The sequence below is a fragment of the Phoenix dactylifera genome, chromosome 13 (genome assembly GCF_009389715.1).
Source record: "Phoenix dactylifera cultivar Barhee BC4 chromosome 13, palm_55x_up_171113_PBpolish2nd_filt_p, whole genome shotgun sequence".
NCBI classification, from domain to species: domain Eukaryota; kingdom Viridiplantae; phylum Streptophyta; class Magnoliopsida; order Arecales; family Arecaceae; genus Phoenix; species Phoenix dactylifera.
Genome location: NC_052404.1, coordinates 11,254,798 through 11,280,619, shown reverse-complemented (window position 1 = coordinate 11,280,619; position 25,822 = coordinate 11,254,798). Strand labels below are relative to the sequence as shown.

The 25,822-nt window shown below is 39.0% G+C and overlaps 4 protein-coding genes across 18 annotated transcripts; 2 read left to right on the top strand and 2 right to left on the bottom strand.

The window, feature by feature from the left end:
- The first annotated feature begins 1,710 nt into the window (after positions 1-1,710).
- Positions 1,711-9,646, top strand: LOC103722136 (short-chain dehydrogenase TIC 32 B, chloroplastic-like). Of its 2 annotated transcripts, none has more exons than XM_039133089.1 (8): positions 1,711-2,084; positions 3,039-3,270; positions 3,468-3,547; positions 3,768-3,921; positions 4,100-4,178; positions 4,997-5,081; positions 5,185-5,231; positions 5,783-6,865. In XM_039133089.1, the coding sequence occupies exons 1-8, from the start codon at positions 1,967-1,969 to the stop codon at positions 5,807-5,809; spliced, it is 822 nt and encodes a 273-aa protein (XP_038989017.1). In that variant the 5' UTR covers positions 1,711-1,966; the 3' UTR covers positions 5,810-6,865. The 2 variants fall into 2 exon arrangements, with proteins under 2 accessions (XP_038989017.1, XP_008810802.2); XM_008812580.4 differs by lacking the exon at positions 5,783-6,865 and adding an exon at positions 6,873-9,646 and having other exon boundaries at positions 1,715-2,084.
- A 566-nt stretch (positions 9,647-10,212) lies between these two features.
- LOC103722134 (histone H2B.11-like) lies at positions 10,213-10,997 on the bottom strand. Its single transcript, XM_008812579.4, has one exon. It carries the CDS (start codon positions 10,884-10,886, stop codon positions 10,422-10,424), a length of 465 nt encoding a protein of 154 aa, XP_008810801.1. The 5' UTR covers positions 10,887-10,997; the 3' UTR covers positions 10,213-10,421.
- Positions 10,998-13,682: 2,685 nt separating this feature from the next.
- On the top strand, positions 13,683-20,165 carry LOC120112915 (putative pentatricopeptide repeat-containing protein At5g59900). Of its 11 annotated transcripts, XM_039133088.1 has the most exons (5): positions 13,683-16,987; positions 17,082-17,145; positions 17,534-19,152; positions 19,310-19,481; positions 19,576-20,165. In XM_039133088.1, the coding sequence occupies exon 1, from the start codon at positions 13,776-13,778 to the stop codon at positions 16,512-16,514; it is 2,739 nt and encodes a 912-aa protein (XP_038989016.1). In that variant the 5' UTR covers positions 13,683-13,775; the 3' UTR covers positions 16,515-16,987; positions 17,082-17,145; positions 17,534-19,152; positions 19,310-19,481; positions 19,576-20,165. The 11 variants fall into 11 exon arrangements, with proteins under 11 accessions (XP_038989016.1, XP_038989013.1, XP_038989012.1 ...); XM_039133085.1 differs by lacking the exon at positions 17,082-17,145 and having other exon boundaries at positions 13,683-16,656; positions 16,829-16,987; positions 19,035-19,481; XM_039133084.1 differs by lacking the exon at positions 17,082-17,145 and having other exon boundaries at positions 13,683-16,690; positions 16,829-16,987; positions 19,035-19,481.
- A 3,153-nt stretch (positions 20,166-23,318) lies between these two features.
- LOC120112916 (actin-depolymerizing factor 7) lies at positions 23,319-25,417 on the bottom strand. 4 transcript variants are annotated; one of them, XM_039133091.1, is made up of 3 exons: positions 25,230-25,417; positions 23,929-24,194; positions 23,319-23,841 (listed from the first exon to the last, which is right to left on the bottom strand). In XM_039133091.1, the coding sequence occupies exons 1-3, from the start codon at positions 25,230-25,232 to the stop codon at positions 23,691-23,693; spliced, it is 420 nt and encodes a 139-aa protein (XP_038989019.1). In that variant the 5' UTR covers positions 25,233-25,417; the 3' UTR covers positions 23,319-23,690. The 4 variants fall into 4 exon arrangements, with proteins under 4 accessions (XP_038989019.1, XP_038989020.1, XP_038989021.1 ...); XM_039133092.1 differs by having other exon boundaries at positions 25,098-25,402; XM_039133093.1 differs by having other exon boundaries at positions 23,929-24,500; positions 25,230-25,402.
- Positions 25,418-25,822: the final 405 nt, after the last annotated feature.

The window sequence follows — 25,822 nt, the reverse complement described above, 5'->3', positions numbered from 1 at the left end:
ATTTTTTAACCAACCCTTCTCCGAGAAACTATAGTTTGTGGTAAGAATGTTGGACAATTCACAGGTTGGCATGAAAGTAAGTGGAGCATAAAAGATAGGGGGATAGAGTAGTAAACATGAAAACTTTCTACTGACTTGGCAGGATGTGCTCACGTTAGAGCTATATAAATTGTCGTTTTTACTATATATATATATAAAAAAAAACAAGATGGACAACAAAGGTTGGAGGTGGAAGTAGTAGAGAATAACTGAGCGTAAAATCATTTAAATAGTTTGGCTATTTGCATTATACGCCTGACACTGGCCCTGTTGAGAACACAGAGGGCCAGAGTACAAGTTATTAGGAAAAGCGCGTTGTTAAAAATGAGCAGTGGGGATTATTTGAAGAAACTTCTCTTTATTGGTGACGTTGGTTCTTCCAAATAAGAGTCTAGTAAAAATAGGCCCCACATAATGAATCCCGAGGGGATTGAGTCAGGAGTTTTATTATTTGTGTTTCTCACTAGCAACATCCAGTGTGGGACTTTCGTACTGCCTTCTCCTGCGTGTATTAAAATTTTTGACAAGGTAAGGGCTTGTTTGGTACTCTCGTTTTTGTGTTTTGTTTTCCTCACACATTAGTGTAATATGGTATGGAGATTGACATTGGAGATAACATTTACATGGAACTTCTTCCCTTCCTTGCTTTTATTTTCACTTGAAAGCAATAATTTTTTGCTGCTAAAAGCTCTTAAGAGCTTACACACCCTTTTCATGACACATATTTGTTCAGTCTAGTTCGTTGTTTTCTTGGATTTTTGAAAACAAAAACACAAGGCAAAAGCAATACCAACAGGACCTAAATTGTTCATGTATGAGTATCACTAGAAATAGTTTATATTTGATTGAGTTGAGGCATTGTTCTATATCATTATCTGCTCTTAGGATAAGACTTGGTGGCACAGGTTGATAGAACTCTACACGAGTTTTCCACATATTGCTTCCGTCAACAGAAAAGGTGACCTTGCATTACCTTCTTGTCTGTGTTAAAATATTCATCAAAGGACTCCCGTCCATTCTTTCAAATTTGAAAGGGAGCAAAAATACATAGGAGATAACGAATAGGTTAGGATTATAGAGATGGCAATAACTCACCAGATATGTTAATGAAATTTTACATCGGTGCCTTCCCGCCAGTGGTGGAGATTTGGTCTTCGAACTAGTTGAGGCCGGATGAGCTTATCACGGCATCTCTCTCTCTCTCTCTCTCTCTCTCTCTCTCTCTCTCTCTCTCTCTCTATATATATATATATATATATATATATATATATATATATATATATATATATATATATATATATATATATATATTGTAGATTTTGGGGGATCAAGACGTTATAATTTTTTTTTTTTTTTTTGCTTAGGGAAAGGAGGGGGCAGGGGACTTAACCCCACCTGCCTCCTTCCAGCACTGGCGGATTAGATGACGACTCCACCAAGCTAATCCTGCGGGAATATCCGATTTCTGCATTTAATTAACGTTCGTACATTTCAAACTTGAACTACTCTGATAAAATCTGAGCCCTGTTCCAACCGTGCAACCACCTTGGGTGGTAAATGTTCCAATTTTTCATAACCGAGCATGCCAGGAAGGGGACGTTCAAGGTCGAGCCCTTTTCCTCGGCATAATTTGGCAAAAGTTTGATTCGGCGGAGTTAAATCAGGGCCATCCGTAGCCGGTAGCGGCTCCCGCTCGCATGGTTCTTCTGACGTTCCCTTACCGAACCCATAACCACCCACCGTCCGGCATTAATTCACCTGTTTTTCTGTTTCCAACCCAACAGCTATCAGTCCCCTACCCACAGGCAACTTCCCTCCTCCCCAAATTGTTCCTTCTCACGCCTCTCCTCTCTTTCCCTTCTTTATCTTAAAAGGTGGTACTTGGAAGTGGGCTTTCTCACGCTCCCTTGGTTGCTGGTGTTCAGAGATGGGCATATTCTCTCTCGTGACGGGGTGGCCCGGCTCCAGCGGGTTCGGATCCGCTTCTACTGCGGAGCAGGTAGCCGAAGGGATCGACGCCAGCAATCTCACTGCCATCGTCACCGGTCCCTCTCTTGCTCTCTCTCCTTCTCTATTTTCAAAAACTCTCTCTTGTCAAATCTTGATGGTTGTTCGAGATTTTTTTGGTGGTTTCTTGGTTGATTCTGTTTTTTTTTTTTTTTTTTTACTTTGTCCTTTCGTTGTTTTTTGCTTGGGAGCATGAGCAGATTATAATGAAACTTTCGGAATGCTTTTTTGTTTTCTCGTGGATTTTCTTTCTCGGTTCGGAGGTCGCTCTTCTTTTATGGTCGTATATGGCTCCAAGGGCTACGTTTTTTGTCCGCGTATTCTTTTCCGTTTCCAGAAAAAAAAAAAATCGTAGCGAGCCAGTCGCTTTCATTAAGAAAACCAAAGTAGAGATGGATGACGTGGTGGGCAATTTTTTTGTTTTAGCGTTGGTACAGCGATGAGGTTCGTCAATTCATCATGCTTGTGTTTGTCCTCTTCTAGGACTGGGAGGGATGGCGACTTTACTACTTTTATTTGTAGACGTCGCTTACGGGGTTTTTACTTGGGATCTGTCATGGGTGATGTATTTGCGTTTCATTCACTTTTATCTTCCTATCATTTGCTTGTTGGTTGACCAAAAAATGAAATATAATGGAATTTCAGTTGATGACGGATTTCTGAATTTAATGATAGGTGGGAAGAAGTATACCTCCTGTATTTAAACTGACATCGGCCCAGCGCCACAATTTAAACTTTATCTCTCTGATTTTACTCTTACCAACCATCATGAAGGCGGCCTCCATTGGTTGTTGTCGCCGGGTTTCCAACAATAAGTGTTTAGGACTCATGAAGCATTTTAGATCTTCTCATTGCTCGAATTGGTTGGCTCAACGAGCCTCCTGCGGAGATGTGTTTGGCCGCTTGATTAGTTATATGGCTTACAGTTAGATCATAGGTTTTCTATTACCATTTGTGTTGAGATTGTATATGTGTATTTGTATGCGATCCAGGAGGAGCAAGTGGGATTGGTGCAGAGACTGTGAGAGTCTTGGCACTTCGGGGAGCCCATGTCGTCATTGCAGCAAGGAACATGGAGGCTGCAAATGATACAAAGCAGCTTATCCTCAAAAGCAATCCGGCAGCTAGGGTGGACACTTTGAAGCTTGATCTTAGCTCATTAAAGTCCGTGCGATCATTTGCAGATAAATTCATATCGATGGATCTTCCTCTTAACATCTTAATGTAATGCCTGTTGTTCTTATCATATGAAGGGTGTTTCCTTCCTCTGAACCAGATCTTTATTTCTTCATTTTAACTGTGTTCTTACATAAGTATTAGATGAGACAGTTCATTGTCTCTGAATGTTAAAAGTTTCATGATGCTCTTTTTAGGATCTATATTGAACTAAAATTTGATGGTCTCTTCATTCTATATTTCAGAAACAATGCTGGTATTATGTTCTGTGCGTACCAACTTTCAGAGGATGGAATAGAGATGCAATTTGCCACCAATCACCTTGGTAATCATACATTACCCAGATCTGGTTGTATGATCTCTACTTTCAGTTAAACTTAGCAACTACTGTTTTGGAAATAGTCATCTGCTGATCTTTTTTGATGTATCTTTACAATTTTGTGGAGATTGTAAATTTTCCTTGCATCATCTAATGTGTAAACTTCTCCAGTTATATCTCCTTCGATGCTTAATGTTTGTTGGATCGGTCAATTTATTTCCATCAGGTCACTTTTTGTTAACCAACCTTCTTCTTGAGAAGATGAAAAGCACAGCAAGGAAGACAGGGATCGAGGGTCGCATTGTAAATCTATCGTCTATTGCGCACCTTCATTCATATGATGAAGGAATACGGTTCGATAATCTTAATGACTCAGATGGGTATGCCACTGCTTAAAACATTTAGTTGTAGTTTATACATCTATAAATCTATATATATGCAGCAGTATGCGGGGAATCATATTAATAGGAATCTTGGACAAGTAGCATTTATCTGATGGAGAACAATAGTTTTAAAGTTTATCCACCTAAATTTGGTGCTTATTCCCTGTGTTATCAGATACTCTGATAAAAAGGCATATGGCCAATCAAAATTGGCAAACATATTGCATGCAAATGAGCTATCAAGACGCTTGCAGGTACTAATGCTTCTTATTACAGTAATATATACTCTCCTTTCTCTACATTTCAATCAATGTTTGCAGTGGATTCCCTGTTTTGTGATCCAGTGAGTTCATGTTTATATAAAGAAATGCATGATAAAGAAAAGACGTAAACTGCCTTCCCATCATGACATGAGATTCTGTTGTGCACTACAGAAGTAAATTTTCATAATCCATATGTAGTTTCTTCTCTTACATAAGTTTTTTGATATCTAGAATTTGCATCTTTGTGCAATACAAGAGAAATGATCATCTGGGCACACTAATCTTAAATGGAACTGACACCAGTTCAAATGAGTCGAACACAAATTTTACTCCACGCGTTTGATTCTCTGAAGCTGGTCAATCATTTGACGGAAAGGTCATGTTCGTAAATTTGTGCTAATAGAGAGCAACCATGCCTTAAAACTTCTTGTTGCACTGCAGACTTCTCAATAGAAGCAACTCAATGAGAAAGTGTACTGTAATGCGGAGGCTGGTTCGGTGTTCTCAATGGCTGTAAATGTAGCACGCCTGTAATATATATACTTGCAGGGAATGGTGCTTAACAACTGTGCAGATTAGCCATGTTATGCATTCCAGGGTGCTCTGTTTGACTTATATTGTCCGTGTCAAGCAAAAGTCTAGGCATTATGTCCTTATGATTTCACCATATGTATGTATTTTATTGGCTGGTTAGCTTGGTATATGGAATGCATATTCTGCCTTTAATCTGCATCTCAGGTCTCCAGTAACATATAGCTTGTTAACCTTCCATGAAGATGATATACAAATTTCCACATTTTGCACAACAGGAAGAAGGTGCAAATATTACTGTAAATTCTGTCCACCCGGGTTTGATCGTGACATCTCTGTGGAGGCATTCTTTTTTTCTGATGAGTATGTTTATTAGTTCATCATATTTAAATCTTCGTAAAGCAGCAACTTGTTTAAGCCTGAATAACCTTCATTTTTTTGCCTGAAACTGGTTGTTATCTTGCAGGGGTTCTGAAACTATTCACTAGCATTTTTTGGAAGAATGTGCCACAGGTATGCAGCCAATTGTTTGCTAGGCTAATGACATAAGAAAGTTTCATTTTCCATAACATCACAATTAAATTGTAGATAAAGTTCAAATTTGATCCACATTGTCCATAAGCTGGTTGTTTCTACCTGTTTTTTCAAAGATTATTCAAAATGGAGGTTGAATTTGTCCAACACTAGGTTTAGGTTTTTCTCATCTTTAGTAGTCAATCTCTTACCGAGTACAGTGCAGCTGCTGAGCATGCAGGTCCATAAATATCTTGAAATGCAATATCTGAGTTACTCTTAAGATCAAGTTTAAGAAAAGCTTCTCATTTAGCATCAAGCACAGTGACCATCATATTCATATATACATATTAAAGATATCATGCTATTTATGGTACATCCATGCCATTCGCTCGTCAAAATTTGGTTATGACTTTCATTTGGTTCATGAAGGAGATTCTGTGTATGGAACTTGCTCATTAAATTAAATATACAATGAAAATGTTTGATTTTATAACCAACCCTTCTCAGAGAAACTATAGTTTGTGGTAAGAATGTTGGACGATCCACAGGTTGGCATGAAAGTAAGCGGAGCATAAAAGATACGGGGGATAGAGTAGCAAACATGGACAACGAAGGTTGGAGGTGGAACTAGTAGAGAATACACTGGCCCTGTTGAGAACACAGAGGGCCAGAGTATAAGTTATTAGGAAGAGCGCGTTGTTAAAAATGAGCAGCGGGGATTATTGAAGAAACTTCTCTTTATTGGTGAAGTTGGTTCTTCCAAATAAGAGTCTAGGAAAAATAGGCCCCAAATAATGAATACCAAGGGGATTGAATCAGGAGTTCTATTATTTGTGCGTTTCACTAGCATCATCCAGCCTGGGACTTTCGTACTGCCTTCTCCTGCATGTATTGAAAATCTTTGACAAGGTAAGGGCCTGTTTGGTACTCTTGTTTTTGTGTTTTTTGTTTTGTGTTCCTCACACATTAGTGTAATATGGTATGGAGATTGATATTGGAGACAACATTTACATGGAACTTCTTCCCTTCCTTGCTTTTATTTTCACTTGAAAGCAATAAATTTTTGCTGCCAAAAGATCTTAAGAGTTTACGAACAGGGTTTCATGACACATATTTGTTCAGTCTACTTCGTTGTTTTCATGGGTTTTTGAAAACAAAAACACAAGGCAAAAGCAATACCAACAGGACCTAAATTGTTCATGTATGAGTATCACTACAATTAGTTTATATTTGATTTGAGTTGAGGCATTTTTCTATATCATTATCTGCTCTTGGGATAAGACCTGTTGGCAAAGGTTGATAGAACTCTACACGAGTTTTCCACACATTGCTTCCGTCAACAGAAAAGATGGCCTTGCATTACCTTCTTGTCTATGTTAAAATATTCTTCAAATGACTCCCATCCATTCTTTCAAATTAGAAAGGGAGCAAAAAGCAATAGGAGATAACAAATAGGTTAGAATTATAGAGAGAGCAATATCTCACCAATCGGGACCACCCTGACCAAACCTGAAATGTAGAATTTGAAGTGTTAATGCAAGTTTACATCGGTGCCCTCCCGCTAGCAGAAAATTTTTATTTCATTAGTAAGGTGAATGGGAGTAGTTATATGCTGACTTGAATGGTGCATCTTTGCAGGGAGCAGCTACTACATGCTACGTTGCGTTGCATCCGAGTCTCAAGGGTGTGACAGGGAAGTATTTCCTTGATTGCAATGAGGAGAAGCCTGGTATAATGGCCGGAGAAGAAACCTTGGGCAAAAGGCTCTGGGACTTGAGTGAAAAGCTGGTCAATTCAGCTCAGTAAGACCTAGTAAGATCGGAACTAAGAGCATCCCCTAGAAGAATTACAGTACTCCCTTGCTAATATGGTGTAGGGCAAAATTAGTTTTCCCCTTAATTCTGTTCTCTCTTTTACCCGTTTGTATGATGGGTGCTGCATTAAAACAATTAGTTTTAGTTCCTGGGTTAGCGCAAAATTTTGCTGTACTAATTGTTTTCATCGCCAGACCACATTGAAACAGAATTCAGATGTCGATGTGTGCTGAAATGGCGAATTTCAAGTAACATGCAGCAGATTCCTGTACCCAAAAACAATTCCCCATCCTACAAGGCCTAAGAACCATCAGGAATCTCCTCCGATGCATTTGATGGAAAACCCTTGGTTCAACAACAAGACTCCCCAAAAAGTAATAACCCTCTCATGAATCAGTAATTGCCACGAGATGCAGATCTTTAATAAGGAGTTGCTGAGATAGAAAAGTTACTAAGAACTTTACTATGGAGTTACTAAGAACTTACAAGCATACAACCGTATGATTTTTTTTTTAAGATAAAAAGGCACGTTCATATGGCATGCAAAAGAACACTGTTAGAGAAGATGGCTTGAACAGCGAAGCTTCTCCATTCTGCGGCGCAGCGAGGATGTGCAAAAAAGAGAGGCATTTCATGCTGAAAAATAAAACGAAGGCTTCAGTTTATAGAAAGTTCATGATTTCAGTCAAATCTGTTTTTTGCTCAAAAGCTCCTGAGTCTGTATATGACAATGCTACATAGTATGTTGACATGAGGATTTGCTCAGTACCAAACCAAACTTGCGTATGAGTATAATATCTCACTCAACCAGCTACACATTGAAGTAACAAAAATAGTTTTCAGCTAGGAAATAAAGCAATGCTGTAATCAGCAATTAACCACTACAATGCCGCATGTCTAGTTGCCATAAAGTCATAAACACCAGAAAGGTATTGTTGATAACTGAGTAACACAACAATCAATCTTCATTGAAACCATCCACCAAACCTTCCATCATCCCCATTTTCTGCACAGAAAAGCAATGGAGGAAAGCTAATGAAACCAGGAAACGACGTGGAACATCTGCCAGTCCTGGAGCCTTGCCTTGGTGGTCTGAGAATGTGGACGTGTCCCTCGTCTATAACTGTAAGCAAGCACACTGTTTTTGACAAAAAACACAGAGAACCAGGAAAAGTGCTGATCACCATGAATCAGTAATTGCTAAGAGATGCATGCCAATCTAATTCAGAACTGTATTAAAAAAACGACATGAAGTATCCGACCAGAGATGGAACCCAACGGCCAAACATTTTTTCATCCTTAAACTTCTAAAAGCAAGCACCTTCCCATGAATACCCCTTACTTTGCTCATATGCTATTCAACCAGTCATTCATCGCAAAACCAAGAAATCATACCCTATGACTCCAACTGATATTAAAAGGGCTAGTCGTTTATAATCAAATCACCGCTTGAAAGAGATACCAAAAAAAAAAACGCAAAACATAACCAAAATATAAGTGCAGCCATAGCATGCGAGAGAACTGCAAAGTTCCATGATCCCCAGGCAGCAAGCCAAAGGGCATGTTTACTGGCTTAAGAATCTGAATATAGTACGAAAGAATTATTTAGAAGGTTCATACTATGAAAGGGCTTAAAACATGCCAGATTGGAACCCTAAAAATTGGAAATCGAGGTTCAACTTGATGAATATACATTATTAAATGTGAAAGATATTTCAACAAGTAAAATAACAATAATATCTGCCATAACAAAAAATTATCCTCTGGAGTTGCCAATTACTTTTGTCTTTAAGCTATTGGCTATCTATCACACAACCACGAGCAGATTATTCCCCAACATGCCATTAAACATTGACATCCATCAATCTCTTAAGAAGAAGAGTTAAAAATGTATCTGACAAAAACAGAAAAATTATGAATTCATAGGCAGATTCACCTAGCCAAACCAGAAAATAAACAACGGAGAGCCAAGATAAATAGAAGCTGGCGTCATGATGTACCTACAAAGAAAGGCAACCCCAAATTGGAATGATATGAATATACATTAAAGATGAACACCATCCTGAGAATAAGAGCAAGAATCAAGGAACGAATTTCCAACAGAAATCAAGCATTGTGGTAAATGAGGAGAAAAATTGCGTAGCATAAACAACAAATTGAAGCTGCTTTGTGACTTTCTATCACTTAAATATGTGATGAATAACTCGTTAAAGAATAAATGTTCCATTGAACATCGTCTATCATATGATTAATTAATTTATGTCGAGAAAAACATAGCTTTTACAAAGACCCTATCTAAAAATCCACCTGGTGCTACTTCATAGGGCACACTGGGAGAGTAAATACTTGTAACCATATGCATAAGAAATGACAGCAATGGTGCACCAAGACAGTTCCTGAAACTTGAATTACGAAGGCAAAGTTCTTTATTGGTCTATTCTACATGGTTTCACACTTTCACTATATCACTTATCTTTATACAAAACTGACAAGGAGACCATCAATTTTTCTCAGGTCCAACCAATTGCCACCATAATACACACTATAGCTTTATAGATCTACTAACAAAGGTAGAGACTACCGATATTGCATTAGTTTTAGCATACTTGAAAAATTCTTATAGCATTCAAGTCTATATTGCACCAATATCAAAACCTAGTAACAGAGGAGCAATGTCATCATATTAAATTTCAAGATATGGCACATGAACAGAGAAAATGTCAGACTGACAGCTCCCACAAGGGCTATTGTTCACATACCCAAGAAATCATCTCAACTTCTCTATCTACAAAGGCATTTTGTCTAAAAATATATGAAAACGTTGGTTCATATCAAATTAATACTAGTCAGTTCAAATAAACAAGAACAACAGGAATAAAGATCCTTCATGATTCCAAGTCTTCCACCATTCAAGAATCCATCCAGGTGGACAGAATAATAGACAGGCAGTCAAGCATTGAAAACCAGCAGAACTTCCACAAATAACAGGACGAGAAGTACCCAAAACTCTAGAGATAGCATCAGATCGAAAAGTAACGAGGCAAGTAACTAAATTTACATTTCAAAAAAAAAAAAGGTTATACTAATCTTAAGTACACATATAGCACCCTCCCCTACTTAACCAGAATGCATTCCGGAAGCCGAAAAGTAACAAGCTCAAATCAGGCATATCAAAGAAGATCTAATCTTTAGATTTCCTCATCTGAGATAGGTATTTTACATCAGACTATCCAACTTCCAACAAAATATCAAAATAAGGAAATAAAACATAACGTAAAACAGATAAAGGGAAGGGGCAAACAAGCATCCCAAATACAATCCTAGATTTCCAGATCAGCTTCGGACAACGCCCACAAACCAAATCCAAGATCATTCAAGAGCTAGTGAACTTGGTGACAGCCTTGGTGCCCTCCGAGACAGCATGCTTCGCAAGCTCGCCGGGGAGGACGAGGCGGACAGAGGTCTGAATCTCCCGGGAGGTAATGGTAGGCTTCTTGTTGTAGCGGGCAAGCCTGGATGCCTCCTGGGCGAGCTTCTCGAAGATGTCGTTGATGAAGGAGTTCATGATGCCCATCGCCTTGCTCGAGATCCCGATGTCCGGGTGGACCTGCTTCAGGACCTTAAAGATGTAGATCTTGTAGGTCTCGCTGCTCTTCTTCGCCTTCTTCTTCTTCTTCTTGTCGCCGGTAGCCCCCTCCTTGGACGGCAGCCGCTTCTCGGCCTTGGGCTTCTTCTCGGCGGGGGCCTTCTCAGCGACCGTCTTCTTCTCCTTCTCCTCCGCCGGCTTATCGGAGGCCGGCTTCTTCTCTGCAGGCTTTTTCTCTCCCTTGGGAGCCATGGGAATCAAGGTCGAGGGGAGGGTTTGGGAAGGGAAAGGACGGGAGAGGAGATCGTACTTGACGGAAGGAGAGGGGAACCGGCGATCAGATGGAGAAAAAGCGGACGGGTTGGTTTCATATTTATCGATGGAGGCGGTCGGTTCTGATTGGATGGGGAGTAAGGGTTCGGATCGATGAGCTGGGCGTGATCTTATCTTTTGACTTCTTCCAAGAAATCGACGGCATATAATAGTCTGAAAAAGATATTCTGGACACGCGTTTCGTTGTGATTGGATATCTCTATTGGGCTCGGATCGATGAGGTGGCCACGGGAGACGGAAATCCCAGTTGGAAGCCTGACCTGCGCGGGAGAAGCGCTTGCCGTCTGCGTCATGGAATAATGGGGAGACCGCAAAGGCTCCTCTCTACTTCGGTAGTATTCCGCACGGTATCTTTTACGGAACTTCTATCTCCAAATTATTTCAAAGGGTATTTTGACGGATCTATTTTAGACGGCCGTATATAGAACCGTACATATTTTATTTTCCGAGCCTCATCTGCTAGAATTGTGAGGGACAGTCAGCTCTTCCATACATCGATCCCAGATATAAAGTTGCGCACCGCGTGGGTGGGCCTTATTATGCCCGATGTATCTAATGGGCCAGTTTCATTGTCCTGAAAGGGGACTCGACCACTGTCATCAATTGGATCCGGAGAGGCTCTAGGGACGATGGTTGCGTCCATCCTTTGCTACGAGATATCTGAGCTATGGTAAGAAATGACGGGGCCCTTCACGCCAAGCATATGCTCCGTAAAACTAATAGAGCGGCGGATTGGGTGGCTGCTTATATAGCCAGCCACTCTGATAGCACTCTGTGGGGTGGTGATGGGGAATTGTCTCTAGCACTCTAAGGTATTATGTTTTTTAATTTTATTGGGTGCATCCGTATTTGTCAGGTACGATACATCCGTCTTAATAAATATTATATATATATATATATATATATATATATATATATATATATATATATATATATATATATATATATATATATATATATATATATATATATATAAAGAGGCTCGCCATTCCTTATGCATACATGCCAAGGTGGCTGTGGACCCAAATTTTCCATGCTATGATGGGGACGTGAAAGTTAATCCATCCATTCAGGAAAACACAATATAATTTTTTTAACACTAATTATCTATTCTAGCTCTAATTTATCGCCCATGGTACTGTGCTCGAGCAACATTTGGAATAGTTTACTAACAGCAAGCATTATTTTTCTTAAAACAAGAGGATTTTGATGGACTAATCTCTCTTTTCTAACTCATTTTTAAAGCATCCACTTTTTTGATAGAAACAGATATAACATATTTATAAATATAATAAAATAGTTTGCGTCATCAAATTAGTAATTAACTCTCTCTTTTTTTTGCTAGAGAGTAATTAACTCTCTTCATATATTTATATTAAATTACATTTTTTTTGTGTCGTAACAATTAAAAACTTTTGGTGGTATTTCACACTTAAATAGGATTATTACAATGATCTTAGATTGTTGGCAATCTTTATTCCAAAAAAATTGATCCCCCCCTGAAAAGTGCTGGTTGGTGGTCTTAGATACTTGGAGATTTTTTAACATTGGAATATAGCGTACTAAGTGTGATGATCTTAAATTAAATTAAGTCAGATTAAGGATTATGGATTTAAGATCATCTTGGTGATTCTATTTGGATCATCAATTGCCACCTATATGTAATATAAATATAATATAATATAATATATAATTGATATAATATATCAATGGTATATTAATATATTAATTTTTTCTTGTTGAACTGAAGGGTATTTCTATCCCTAAATTTCAATCTAAGCTCAGTGCCACCGTCATACGGGTTTAGGATTATTGAATTAGATGGTGATTTGAAGTGTAAGGATGATTTGAGGATCATTACCATATAAGATCATCGGAGTGCAACCAAACAAAATAATCTCGTCTTCTTGACTCATATCATCTTTGATCTTGAGGTCATCATCTCGTACCAAACATCCTATCTCAGTAATCCACATCCTTGCTCTTCTTATCCAAGGTTATAATAGTATAATAATTAAAGTTGTCACCACTACTTAATAGGCGAGTAAAATTTAGCATTCATTGGACAAGGCCCAACAGAGCCATTTTGTTCTATTTATAAATAAATTATTACCTTTTATGAGAGATCTACAGAGAGATGAGAGAGAAAAAAGAAGAAAAATAGGGATCCAGAGCTACCAGCCCCCCTATTTGGAGATCGAATCGGTACGGAGATGGAGTGTTAAAATTTGAGACTCATTTGGTTCGCTGAAAAAAAGAAGAAAAAACGTGATTAATGAAAAAAAAGTAATACCTCTTGTTTAATTAAAATTAAAAAGAAGAAGAAAAGTAGTATATTTATGAGAATAAGATTCTTATATTTTATGTAAAAGAAAAACTAATGAAAAGCACGAAAAAGGTATTTTCTTGTGGGTTGAAAATGAAATTTTTTTTCCAAAAATATCTTTACGCCATTAAAATTCATGAATAATTTTTTTCTGTTTTAAAGATATAATAGATATTATATATATATATATATTTCAGAAAAATAGATGCTCAATTAAATATAAGCCTACATAAAATATATTATTTTTTTATGTTCAATTAAATATATTAAAATTATTTTTAAAAATATTATATTTTTAAAAATTATCTTTCTAAAAAATTTATTTTAGTGAGATTTTTTTTTTTTCCGCCAGCCAAATGGAGCGCTTGTTGACATAGGTAATGGTAGATTTCCGAAGTGAGCAGGTGTGGAGGAAATCCGGTCCGACGTGACTATAAATCGCCCCGCCGGGACTCCGACGCGGAGCGGTCGCCCCGACTCTAATGAGGCAGCTTCCCCTCTCCCTCCCTTCCGTCCTCCGCAGCCCAGTTATCCTCGTCGTCGCCAGAACGCTCACCCACTGCCTAGCCCCTGACGACGAGCGCGACGAGGGCTTCGTCAGAATCCTCCGCGAGATCCTCCACTCGAAGCAGAGCTGGCGCGTCTCCCTCAACGCCCCATTCGTCGCCCACCGTCTCCGGCCCCGCCATGTGGAGGCGCTCCTCCTCCAGTCCCTCGACCACCCGCGCCTCGCCCTCCGCTTCTTCAACTTCCTCGACCTCCACCGCGGCTTCCCCCACTCCTCCCTCTCTTTCTCCATCCTCTCCCTCGCCCTCCTCCGCGCCGGCCTCCACTGGCCCGCCTCCTCCCTCCTCCAAACCCTCGCCTCCCACCGCACCGTCGCCCCCGCCGACGCGTTCCACTCCATGCTCCGCTCCCGAGACCTTTGCCACTTCCCCTCCGCCCTCGGCTTCGACTTCTTGATCCAGGCTTATCTTCAATGCCGGAGGGAATTGGATGCTCTCTCCATCCTTGAGCTCACGATTGGCTCCGGTTTGCTCCCCGAGATTAGAACATTCAGCGACGTGATGTATGGACTGGCGAAGATCCGGCGGTTTGATCTGGTATCGGGAGTGTTTGACGAGGTAATGAGAGCCGGGGCTCGTCCCGATAACTTCATTTACACCGCGGCGGTGAGGAGCTACTGTGAATTGAAGCATTTGGACAGAGCGAAGGAAATAGTGCATCAGATGGAAATGGAAGGGCTAAATTCTAGCGTCGATACTTATAATGTGTTGATTCATGGGCTATGCAGGAACCGTCGAGTCATGGAGGCGGTGGAGATTAAGAATTCATTGGGAGATAAAGGGTTGAAGGCGGACGTCATGACTTATCGTGCGCTGGTGCTTGGCCTTTGCAAGGCGGCGGAGTTCGGCATGGCCCTGGAGATGACAAAGGAGATGATGGGTTTCAAGTTCGTTCTGAATGAAGCTGTTTGCTCGATTCTGGTCGATGGATTGAGGAGGACAGGGAAGATAGAAGAGGCTTTTGATCTGGTTCATGGGTTGGCGAGGTTGGGAATTATCCCTAATGTGTTTGCCTACAATGCTCTGATCAATTCTGTGTGTAAAAGTGGGAAATTTGATGAGGCCGAGTCTCTATTTTTGAAGATGAAAGAGAAGGATCTGTCACCAAATGATGTTACGTACTCGATATTGATCGATTCATTGTGCAAGAGAGGGAAACTGGAGGATGCACTCCTTCTGTTTGGTAAAATGAGAGAGGAGGGTTTACAGGTTACAGTTTACCCATATAATGCTTTGATAAATGGGCACTGTAAGTTGGGGAATTTGAGTAAAGCAGAGGCTCTATATCAGGAGATGATTGATAAAGGGGTGGCACCAAATGCAGTGACCTTTACTGCATTAATTACTGGGTATTGCAAGGAGGGGGGTTTGGATGCTGCCTTAAAGCTTCACCGCCAGATGCCCAAGAAGGGGGTGACATGGAATACCCATACCTTTACAGCACTAATCAGTGGGTTTTGTTGGGCTAAGATGATGACACAAGCAGCTCAACTGTTTAATGAAATGTTTGAAGTAAATGTAGCTCCAAATGAGGTGACTTATAATGTCATGATAGAAGGGTATTGCTCAATAGGAGATACAGGAAGAGCTTTCCAGTTATATGATGCAATGGTGGAAGGGGGTCTTCTGCCAGATAATTATACCTATAGGTCTTTAATAAGTGGCTTGTGTATGACCTGTAAGGTTTCCGAAGCAAAGGAGTTCGTAGATGATCTACCTAGGGAGCAGCTCGTGCTAAACCAGATGAGCTTCAGTTCACTTCTAAATGGACTCTGCAAAGAAGGAAGAGTACGTGAAGCTGACAGTATTTGGAAGGAAATGGTGGAGAGAGGTCTTGAAATGGATCTTGTCTGCTATAGTGTGATTATCTATGGATTGCTAAAACAGAATGACCAGGTAAGATCATACTCACTATTGAGGGAGATGGTTGATAAGGGAATCAAACCAGATGATGTTTTATATACAAATGTAATTGATGCATATATGAAACTAGGAAATATTACAGAGGCTTTAGGTTTTTGGGGTAGGATGGCTGGTGAGGGCTGTGTCCCAAATGTTGTAACATATACTGTGCTGATAGATGGCTTGTGTAAGGCGGGGTTTATCAGAAAAGCAGAGCTGCTTTGTAAAGAGATGTTGGTTAGCAGTTTCCTTCCTAACCAAGTTACTTATGGCTGTTTCCTTGACCACTTTGCCAGGGAAGGAAATGTAGATGAAGCTATGGTACTGCATAAGGCGATGGTCAAAGGGCTCCTAGCAAACACAACCACATATAATATATTGATAAGGGGTTTTTGCAAAATAGGAAGAACTCAGGATGCTATTAATCTTCTTGCTGACATGGTTGACAATGGAATATTTCCTGACTGCATTAGCTATTCAACACTTATTTATGAGTACTATAGAAAAGGTGATTTACAGGAAGTTTTTAAGCTGTGGGATGATATGCTGAGTAGGGGGCTGAAGCCTGATGCACTGGCATACAATTTTTTGATACATGGTTGTATTTTAAGTGGTGAAGTGACTAAGGCTCTTGGACTGTATTATGATATGCTACGAAACAGTGTAAAGCCAAATTGGGCCACCTATCGTGCTCTTTTCCATGGAACATTTTTGATGGGTGTTACAAGAGAGAGTGCTTTGCTTAAAGAATAATGGTCAAAGAATCACACCTGGAAGCTCAAACTCCAATCTTAAATGCATTCTAGATGGCTTTCAGAATGGCTATTTAAATGTGAGCATATGGGACAGCAAATCTGCCTCAAGGATGCTGAACTCATTTTATCAGGAATTTCAGGTGGTAAACCTTGTTGCACTGCATAGCTTGAGTGGTAAATGTAGTTCTGCCATCAAACACTCATTAGTCAAAAAGTAAACAAATGCAAAATTCTAGAGTGGATTGATGCTTCTTTTGTGAAATAGCATTGCTGGCGATAATTTTGGTGTGTTGACATGAAGGCTATCTGCAGACATTATTTAGCATGGCTGCGGCCTCTTTCGTGGTTCAAGGAGGGTCGGTGCTGAAATTGGAAATGCTAGTTCATGCTTCATCATACAAGTTGGAAGATGGCAAGGCACATGTCATGGAAGTTGCCACTTGTATCCAGGCATTTTACCTCATTTTCCAGGTATTCTGTTCAGCATACCTTTGTATAAAATTTCTTCTGTTCAATGTAGTTTACTTACACATCCTAATATTCTTCGTTACATAAATTTCCATAGGACATGATCCATTTCCACAACACAACAGACATGAAATCAAAAGAAATTGCAATTAACGTACTTGGTATGTTCAACATTAAAATGTACATCTTTATGTTTTATCTTATTTTTTTCTCATTGATGTTGATTTTGTAAGAATATTTTATAGAAAGTTAGATCTAAATTAAATGAGGCTCATGGCATGTGAGGCGTGGGCAGATACAAGAAAAATTTCATTAAGCTGATCTTGAACCATGTGAGAATTGTAGGAAATGACCTAACCAGGGATCCTCGACTGTAAAACATCACTATTATAATTAGAAACTCCTAGAGCAGACCAATCAAAACTGTTAAAGGCATGCCTGAATTGCTCAGGGTCATGCAACTGGGAAGAAATCCCAACTTGAACTGAGGCCTTTTGAAGTCTTGGAGCCTCGAAATTTCTCCTAAGTCACGGGCATTGGGGGTTTCAGGTGAATCCCTCAGGAGGAAGACAATATCAGTGTCGGTTGAGAAGGAATCTGGGGATGGAGGAGGAAGTGGGCTCTAGGTTCGTGAGCACCTGACCAGATACGTATATTTTTTATCAGCTTAGTTAATCTCAGCAGATCTAAGAGTTGCATGGTAAAGAATCAGGAAAATTGTTAGGGATCACAGTGCTAAGACTCTGGATCATGAAAGCACAGCTGTACAAATCCACTTTTATGGGCTTCCCCATGCCACCTCCTCTTCAAGCTGCTAACAGGCTGCTGACTGTCCATGTTGCCAGGGAAATGAAAAAGCACTCTGCTGATAAGTTTTGTAATTATTGCAATGTAGGTAAAGAGCAAATGAGCTTTAATTTAACAAGTTCAATTTTATATTTTATTAGACCAATCAATTAGTAATTCCTGGATCTTCAAAATAATCTTTTGGTTTTCTTTTTTTTTGGACTTTGAATCCTACTTTCACTAAAACTGGCATAATTCACGTCAAAACACTTTCCAGTGCAAAATTCACTTCATCTGATAACTATTGCTAGTCATCTGATATGTACATTGTAACCATGCTTGATGTCCATATTGCGCCTTTTAAACAGAAACCATGTTAAAGAAACAAAAATCCATAAAACAAGTAGTTCAGGAGACATTTCAGTTTATCAGCTCATCCTTCCATACATACAGGCACTTGATCAAAATATGAGGTGATAAGTGTTTTACCAAAGTTGGTGCAGGCAGCACTTGGTTAAGTCATATTCATGTTCCCATTTGCCTCACCATTCCTTCAGTCAACTGTTCTTTTTGAGAGAATAGGTGGTCAACTGTTAGATTATGTTATTCCATTATTAATCTCCACACCCCCCAAGCCCCATTGTTTCTATCTGTCTGGGTTTTTAGGGATGTCAGTGGCTGAGTTAAATACATATGACCCAGTTGAATAGGTTGATCTGTAAATTTTAGTTTTGGCCCTCTTGGGATCATTATATTCCAGTCGTGTTTGATACCAAGGGTGCACATGATGGTGCTCGTTATCAACCACGGCATCTGGGACACTGCCTACTTATTTGTTTTTGTTTGGGCCACTGAATACTTTGCTTTCCCAAAATCGTTTTGCCATTCACTTTATATTTCAATGTTTATACCCTTTTTTTTAGATAATGAATATTGAGACCTTACCTATTGATTGTTTCTTAATAAGTATACAAAATATAAAGAGCACTTTCTGCGAATTGGTGAATTGATATTAGATTGAGTTCATTTTAATATATAGACGCTTTTCTCCTTGAGGATGCTTAATTTTGTGTTCTAGTAATCAGTTTTTAGCTTTAATTTTTTGTTTCATTTAGTGATAAAATGGTTCCACACTGTAATGTGAAGCTTTCATCGCCTGCTGCTTTATATTATGATAATGCTCTTGGTGCATTGTATATATGTAATTTGTGGGTGCATCTTCTACTGATTAACTAGAGAATCTGCTTTATTTTGATTTTGCAAGGGGCTTTGACTGCTCGTTTTAGGACCAACATCTTTTGCTCATTTGGCCTACAAACAATGTGAAAATGGAAATTTGCTGAGGCTTGCTCTCTCTGGTGCAAATAATCAACTCTTAATGTGTAAGTTACCGGTGGAAGATCATTGGCTTATGGTGACACTGACAAGAGAGTTAATACAGGCTTATCCACTGGATTTTTGTCTTATATTGGCAATGTCCCAGCTTTGTCTTGGGCCATGGTCTGGTCTACACTCTTCTGTATTGCAAAACTCTTTCAGAACCTTGGAGAGAATGGGAAGGGACCGGACAAACCTGCTCTCTTGGATTTGGTACCTCAAAATTTGCATGTAACCGGAGTCAGAGAATGATGCATGAGTAGTGAGTATTCAATCTCTGTTCCTGTTCTTATAGCAGCTGATGTTTGGTGTGGAATGGGAACCATTTACCTAGGTGATGATCTTGATTTATGATTCACGCAAGCAAAGGTATTTTGTTGCACATATATATTTCCCCTGGCTTACGTGGGTTGGCTTCAAATTTGCAGGTTTTTTATTGATTTTTAAGAAAGCAGCTACAAAGATAGGTAATTGACGTCTATAAGAAGCTATAAGGCTGTTTTCCAAACTGTGCAAGAGACAAGAATTCATCACTTGCCAGATCGTGCTTGACGTTTTTTGTGCACTCGATTGCAAGAGGTGCCAATCAAGGATTGCTGGCCGTCTTCCTATAAGCTTCATATATTGTGGCATGGACATTAAGGTTGAAATCAAATTTTTGATTTACTGATTAAGACATACAAGATGCAATCTGCGATCTTGTACAATTCAGTATGATAAAGAATGTGTAGGAGAGCAAAATGATGGTATGAGCTGGGTGCAATGTATAGTGAGGAAGTTGTGTTGAAGGATCAGAATAGGTAAAAAAAAAAAAAAAAAAGGATTCCATATGGTGTCTTAATTCTAATAGTTAAGTAAATAGAAAAGAATGATTGCAGGCAGACTGCCAAAAGTTGCTGGATAAGCCACTCTATGCGGTAATATCAAGGAAATGTATATAATCTTCAATAAATATTAAAGCCTTGATGTAATCTGTATATATGCTTTAAGTGAATACAGGATGCCTGTTATTATCCCATGGCTGGTTATATTGTTTGGATACCATTAGCTTTTATATCTCACCGCTCACAGCCACACTTCAGCGTCATCACATGTGCTAATTCTTTTCGAGAAAAATACATTTTGAACATCTCATGGAGACCCTCTGGACCGTAGTATTTGCAATCAAATATCTTATCTTAGATATTTTGGTGCATGTAAGAGATTGTAGTGCTTCAAAAGTCCAAGACTACCTCTAAATACTAACAGAAACTTTAAACTTAGTATACACTCGCTTTCTGCAAAAGAACGCTCGTCCTCCCAACGTACTCAATTGCTGAAAAAACCCAGAACCTAGAAACCAACTCCATATCTTCCTTATTTCTAAATTTAAGGCGGAGATAAAAAGCCTTCTGAACCAAATGATAACAAAAATCCTTTCAGGTCATGAATGTCAACTTACAGAACAGCACATAAGACTCACAATCATGCTTTATCATCGCATGAGAAATAATCCAAGCACCTGATGCTCCATACAGATATGTAGCAGAAAGAACTTTTAATAGCAAAGAACACTATCTTTTACCAATCTCCAAATTGTCATCCTTGCAGGACTCTCCACAAAAAATACATAAAATAGTTCACTTCCATTTTTTAATAAAAAGATAGCAGCCTTCTAATATCTGCAATATAGATGACATCATTTATTTAATTATTTCTGTTTTCAAAAGAAGACTTCAGCTTCACCATCAAGGGTAATAAAAAATAACTTTCAGAACCTATTAAAAAAAGCAACTTTCTAGCATCACAAATACATAAAGAATAACACCCTGAAAACTTTTCCAACCTTGGAAATCAATTCTGGTGGAAAAGGATACTAACTTTAAAGATACCTTTTCAAATGCTCCTAGCTTCTTTTCCAGTAGATCAAATGTAACATAAATGCATAATAATCCCTCTCCACAAATGATCCTCATTAAAAAGAAAAACAAAGCCACTTCCATGGCAGAACATTTTCATTTGAAACAATCTCTGTAAACAAAATAACTTAACCAGAACTGATTTGGAAAAAAAAGGAACTACATGAAGTATCGAGGAAACACGAAAGCTTGCACCCAACAAAGCAATTTATATGATGGGATAAACCTATCACAGTAGTTGGAAGAACTCACCATTCTAGTCATGAATAGCGTTCAACTCCGCCCATCTATTAGCACCATGAAGACACATGGTAAAACATAAAAATTGGTCCCTTGATACATAATGTCACCAATTTCACCATGTTTTTTCTTAGTTTCTTTATTTCATTTTCCTGTAATAAAGAACTCATGATGTCTTGGGAAAATTCAATCCTGCTGTTATTGATGAAATAATGTCCAGCAAAAAGTACACCTTCTGTTTAAAACAGTAAGCCAACAGATCAACAGATGTTCCACCTCCAATACATCCATGGTAATCAAATACCCATTAAAGGACAATTTAATCAATCAATGCTCGATGACCTAAATAGGATCCATAAAGCCAAACCCAAATAGTTGGGAAAACTCCAGATGGTTATGGTTATGGATTACTCAACGAACTAAAGTTACAAGAAGCTTTGAATCATCCCTTACAAATAATAAGATGTTTGGCTTGCTTACTAATCCCATCTGCCAGTAAGTCCTTTCCATGAAATAAATGTACATTCTTTTCCTTTGAAATGCCCTAGGCAATTACCATGCCTTCCCCAAGCAGTGAACGTAGTGAATGATGGAAGGGTACAGGGTATTTTAATTTTGAGTTGGAGTGGAAGCAGTGGTAGTGAAGGAGAGAAAAATGGACTACACTGGAGGTGAAGAAAGGTCTTGTTCAAACTCGAGAGGTTTACAAAAAAACTGAAATAAATGAGGTTTGCAGAAATGATTTTTTAGTTGTTTTCCTTCAAACCTATCTTGCCAAAATTAACAAATCACAAAACTTGACAAATGAGTTTTATGCAAAATATGTATCCTCCTGTTTTTGGAAAATGTGTTTTACAGAAAACCATGATTTATGATTATATGTTGAGAAAAACCTCATACAACCAAACAACCCCTTTTAGTTGTCACCAAATCTATCTTCCTATTGAAAGGCTCACAAAATCCATAAGATGAAAGAGCTGCATAATTTGAAGGAGAGAGTATGGTGTGAGTGATACTATCATCATCTATATTTGGCTTGAAAGATGTCATACACAGTTCTTGGCTACAAAAACAATAATGGCATTGTACAAATGATGACAAACTGACAACAATGGTTTTGCAGTAATAACCTTACAATCATAAATCTACCTTAAAGGTACATTACAACTTGATAATATTTCTATGATGATAATATCATAACTTCTAGCTGAATTTGTATACAGTGAGGCAATGTTTGGTTAAATTGTATCATACTTTAATCAGCTTTTATATAAACATAAGGTTATGCTAAACCCTCCTTAGAGGTTAAAAAAATTATGCATGTTGAGACTTGAGATAGTTGTTGCTAGGTTTCTTTTATTCTAGATTAATATCCTAGACCAAAGCAGCATTGCTGAGACACCTTGAGAATCTCATTCAGATTTTTTTAGTATCCTCTTTCCAAAATTCAAACCGTTCAACAAATTGAATAACGTGTCATCAACTATTGCCTTCTCATCCCATCCCGCTATACAATCTTTCCTCTATATCCTCTTAACTAGGCAACTATTGAGCTGATTTGGATGTAGATTTATCTAAATTTATGATACCTAGTTAACAAGCCATCAACCTTGACATCTCAGTCTCTACTGCAATCATCTCACATGCTGTCTGAATTGAGTCAAATTAGAGAGAAAAATGGAAACCTTAGAAAGCTAGCCGCTAAGCGAATTCATCTTCTATATTCCCATATCATAGATTAAACATACAGAACACATACTGACATAAATCAAGGAGAAAATCCCAAAAAGATTAAAAAGAGAGTGGTCCTGCACAACCTCAAAACATTATCTCTTGGAAATATCTAAAAGATCATTACTATCTTCCTGTTACACATAAGCTTGCTGAAGAACTTCACAAAATCTCCTATGATGATAACATCTTGCAATTCCATAACACAGGCAAGCCAATCCACTAATCCAAGAAAATAAATTGGTTAAACAGTGACAGAAACAGGAGCAATGAACAAGGAAAAAAGGTAAACAATGAGGGACTAAAGCTCAGCAAACCTGTAGTCCAATTCAAAATAACACCAGATGGGTCAAATATCCATTACAAAGTCATAGAAATGAGCTACAAACATTGCCTACCTGGCTAACCCCACAAACTATTACATATCATTAGCTTGTAGATGTCAAGCTACAAGTAGACACTTGTCCCAGGTTCCACAAAACAACAAATCATATGATATACCCAAAATGAAAGATGTTTAAGGAGAAGGCAAGAAGGACCGTATTTTAACAACCTGAATGACAACCAAACATAATACTCAGCGAATTCACCATCCCATGAAACTATAAACACATTCAATAAAGCAACCAGAATGCAGGGAGGATATCTCCACTGCACAACCAAGTAATACATACTTAATTTGCACGGCTTCTTATGACATCAAGGCCCATCTCAGTAGGATCAGTTGCTTGCAATTCCACCTGGATGCCATCAAGCTCCCTCTTGAATCTATCCTTGGAGCTGGCGTAAAGCATCTTACTTCTCACTCTAGAGGTGTCAGGAGACCTTCATACAAAAGCAAAAAGAAAGATGGCTGTGATGTATGACATAAAAATCGAATATTTAGTTGAACAATATAAAAGAAAAAAATACCAGGCAATAAAGAAGATTTTGCTTTTCTGGCAGTTCTCTTCAGTCACAAAATCAAAGTCATAAATTGCATATCTGCATTCGTCTGCTGGAAGGCTGGCAGTGAAATCCTCATAACTCAAAGTAGGCTCACCAACCTTCTCCACAATGACCTGCTTCGATTTCTCGTCGATCTTGAAAACTATGAAACGGTAAGTTCTCTTTGCCTTCAATTCCAAAAACTTCAGCTTGCAATCATCATTCACAGCCATCCCTGATGCTGCGTTGGCCTGCAATTTAACAGGAATAGAAACATGTCATCGCATTATTGGGAAGAGCCTGAGGGCTCTTCTGTTGGACTTTACTCTTGTATTTCCTGTTTAATGAAACCTCACTGTACATTCTGGCCTTTAAACTGCCACTGATGTATATAACATAGTAAATACTCTTCCTTTTAATAAATCTGGTGGCAATGGCTCATACCCATCTGCCTCAGTTACATTTCAAAAAAAAAAGAACTTAATATCCGAAAGAAGCCACAATGATTGTAGGCGTCAACAGGGGCCAGCGCATGAATATATATGCACTCTGAATCTCTGAAAAGATTGGCACATTGGCACAAACAGGAACTTGAGCATTATAATCCCACATATAATAAGGGTTACACAAATCGAAGAGGAATGATAGAAAAAAATCAAGATAGGCTCATCCAGTAACGTTAAGAAGATTAAAGAAGTTAAAAGAGAAGGTTTCTTTTTTTTCTTTCAAAAAAGCAAACAAGAATGTAAATATTAGGAGACAAGTAAAGCCTAGCACACCATCTCCAAACAACTCTAGACTTACATATGTGGTAGTAGATATCAAAATTGCATCGTAATTCAAAATCAATCCAAGACTTACCTTCTTTTTCCCCTTCGGGCAAAAGAATCCAAAAGATCTCAATAAATGCGTCCATAAAACCAGAGAATCCACAAAATCCCTCACTCTCATCACATACTGAAAAGATCTACTCAAAACTGGCCCAAATTCTCGACAAGAAAGAACGATCCATGCAAGAAGAAACATTAATCAGACACTTAGATGACTTCAACCGCTTCAGTCGAAAAAAATCAGATCAGATCTAGCCAAAAACCCTAACACAGGCAAATCGGGTCCGCTAGACGCAACTAAAGAAAAATGCACAAAATTCATACCTATTCGGAGCAAATCGTCCAATTTCGCACGATCGATCACAGATCGCTCGTCAAACACAGAAAATTCCATCAAAAATATATCTGAAAAAGCGGTCCGGGAGAGACGAAAGGGAGGGCAGGAAGAGCAAATACCATTTTCGTTGACGGCGATCGGACCGAGAACCCCGGAGGAAGGTCGTGCCGCGGAGGGAAGGGATATCTCGAGAGAATCTAGGGCACCCGGAGACGAGAATAGGCTCCGAGATCAGGGGCTCGTCCGCGACGCGACGAGGATGGATGAGATAAAAGGAGCCGACGGTCGGTGGGGTGCGGTGGGCATCAGATTTATATCGTGACGGCAATCATACGCGGGCCCGCTACAAAGCCACGTCTTTCCAATCAACATTCGCCACGTCTCCGGTGAACTGTCACCCGTGGATAGCGGCGTTGCTTTTTAAAGATGTATTGCTTAAATGCCTGCTTCTCTTGCGTTAACTACGATGGTGCCATCGCTTGACGGTTCGCGGAACGGGAAAAGGTGACGGCCGGCCGCGTCAGCCGTGACTCGCGGGGAGAGTTACCGTTGGAACATCGTCAGTAAAATTTCCGAAGGAAACTTTCTCATAGAGCACCTGCATCGAAGGCATTTGATCATGTGAGGCTTTTGTTTATTAGAAGATAGCTTTTACAGGATCGGGAGTTTATGATGGAAGAGTGATGGATGATGGGCTCATTGTAACCAAATG

Bases quoted from the DNA above. Each gene is read 5' to 3' on its own strand.
- LOC103722136 (XM_008812580.4), top strand. From the start codon at position 1,967: ATGGGCATATTCTCTCTCGTGACGGGGTGGCCCGGCTCCAGCGGGTTC. The intron at 3,548-3,767 runs GTAATCATACAT...TATTTCCATCAG, and splicing joins ATTTGCCACCAATCACCTTG to GTCACTTTTTGTTAACCAAC. The intron at 4,179-4,996 runs GTACTAATGCTT...TTTGCACAACAG, and splicing joins AGCTATCAAGACGCTTGCAG to GAAGAAGGTGCAAATATTAC.
- LOC103722134 (XM_008812579.4), bottom strand. From the start codon at position 10,886: ATGGCTCCCAAGGGAGAGAAAAAGCCTGCAGAGAAGAAGCCGGCCTCC.
- LOC120112915 (XM_039133085.1), top strand. From the start codon at position 13,776: ATGAGGCAGCTTCCCCTCTCCCTCCCTTCCGTCCTCCGCAGCCCAGTT.
- LOC120112916 (XM_039133090.1), bottom strand. From the start codon at position 24,969: ATGTTTCTTCTTGCATGGATCGTTCTTTCTTGTCGAGAATTTGGGCCA. The intron at 24,195-24,804 runs GTAAGTCTTGGA...GTTAAATTGCAG, and splicing joins GCCCGAAGGGGAAAAAGAAG to GCCAACGCAGCATCAGGGAT. The intron at 23,842-23,928 runs GTATTTTTTTCT...TTTTGTATGAAG, and splicing joins AAAATCTTCTTTATTGCCTG to GTCTCCTGACACCTCTAGAG.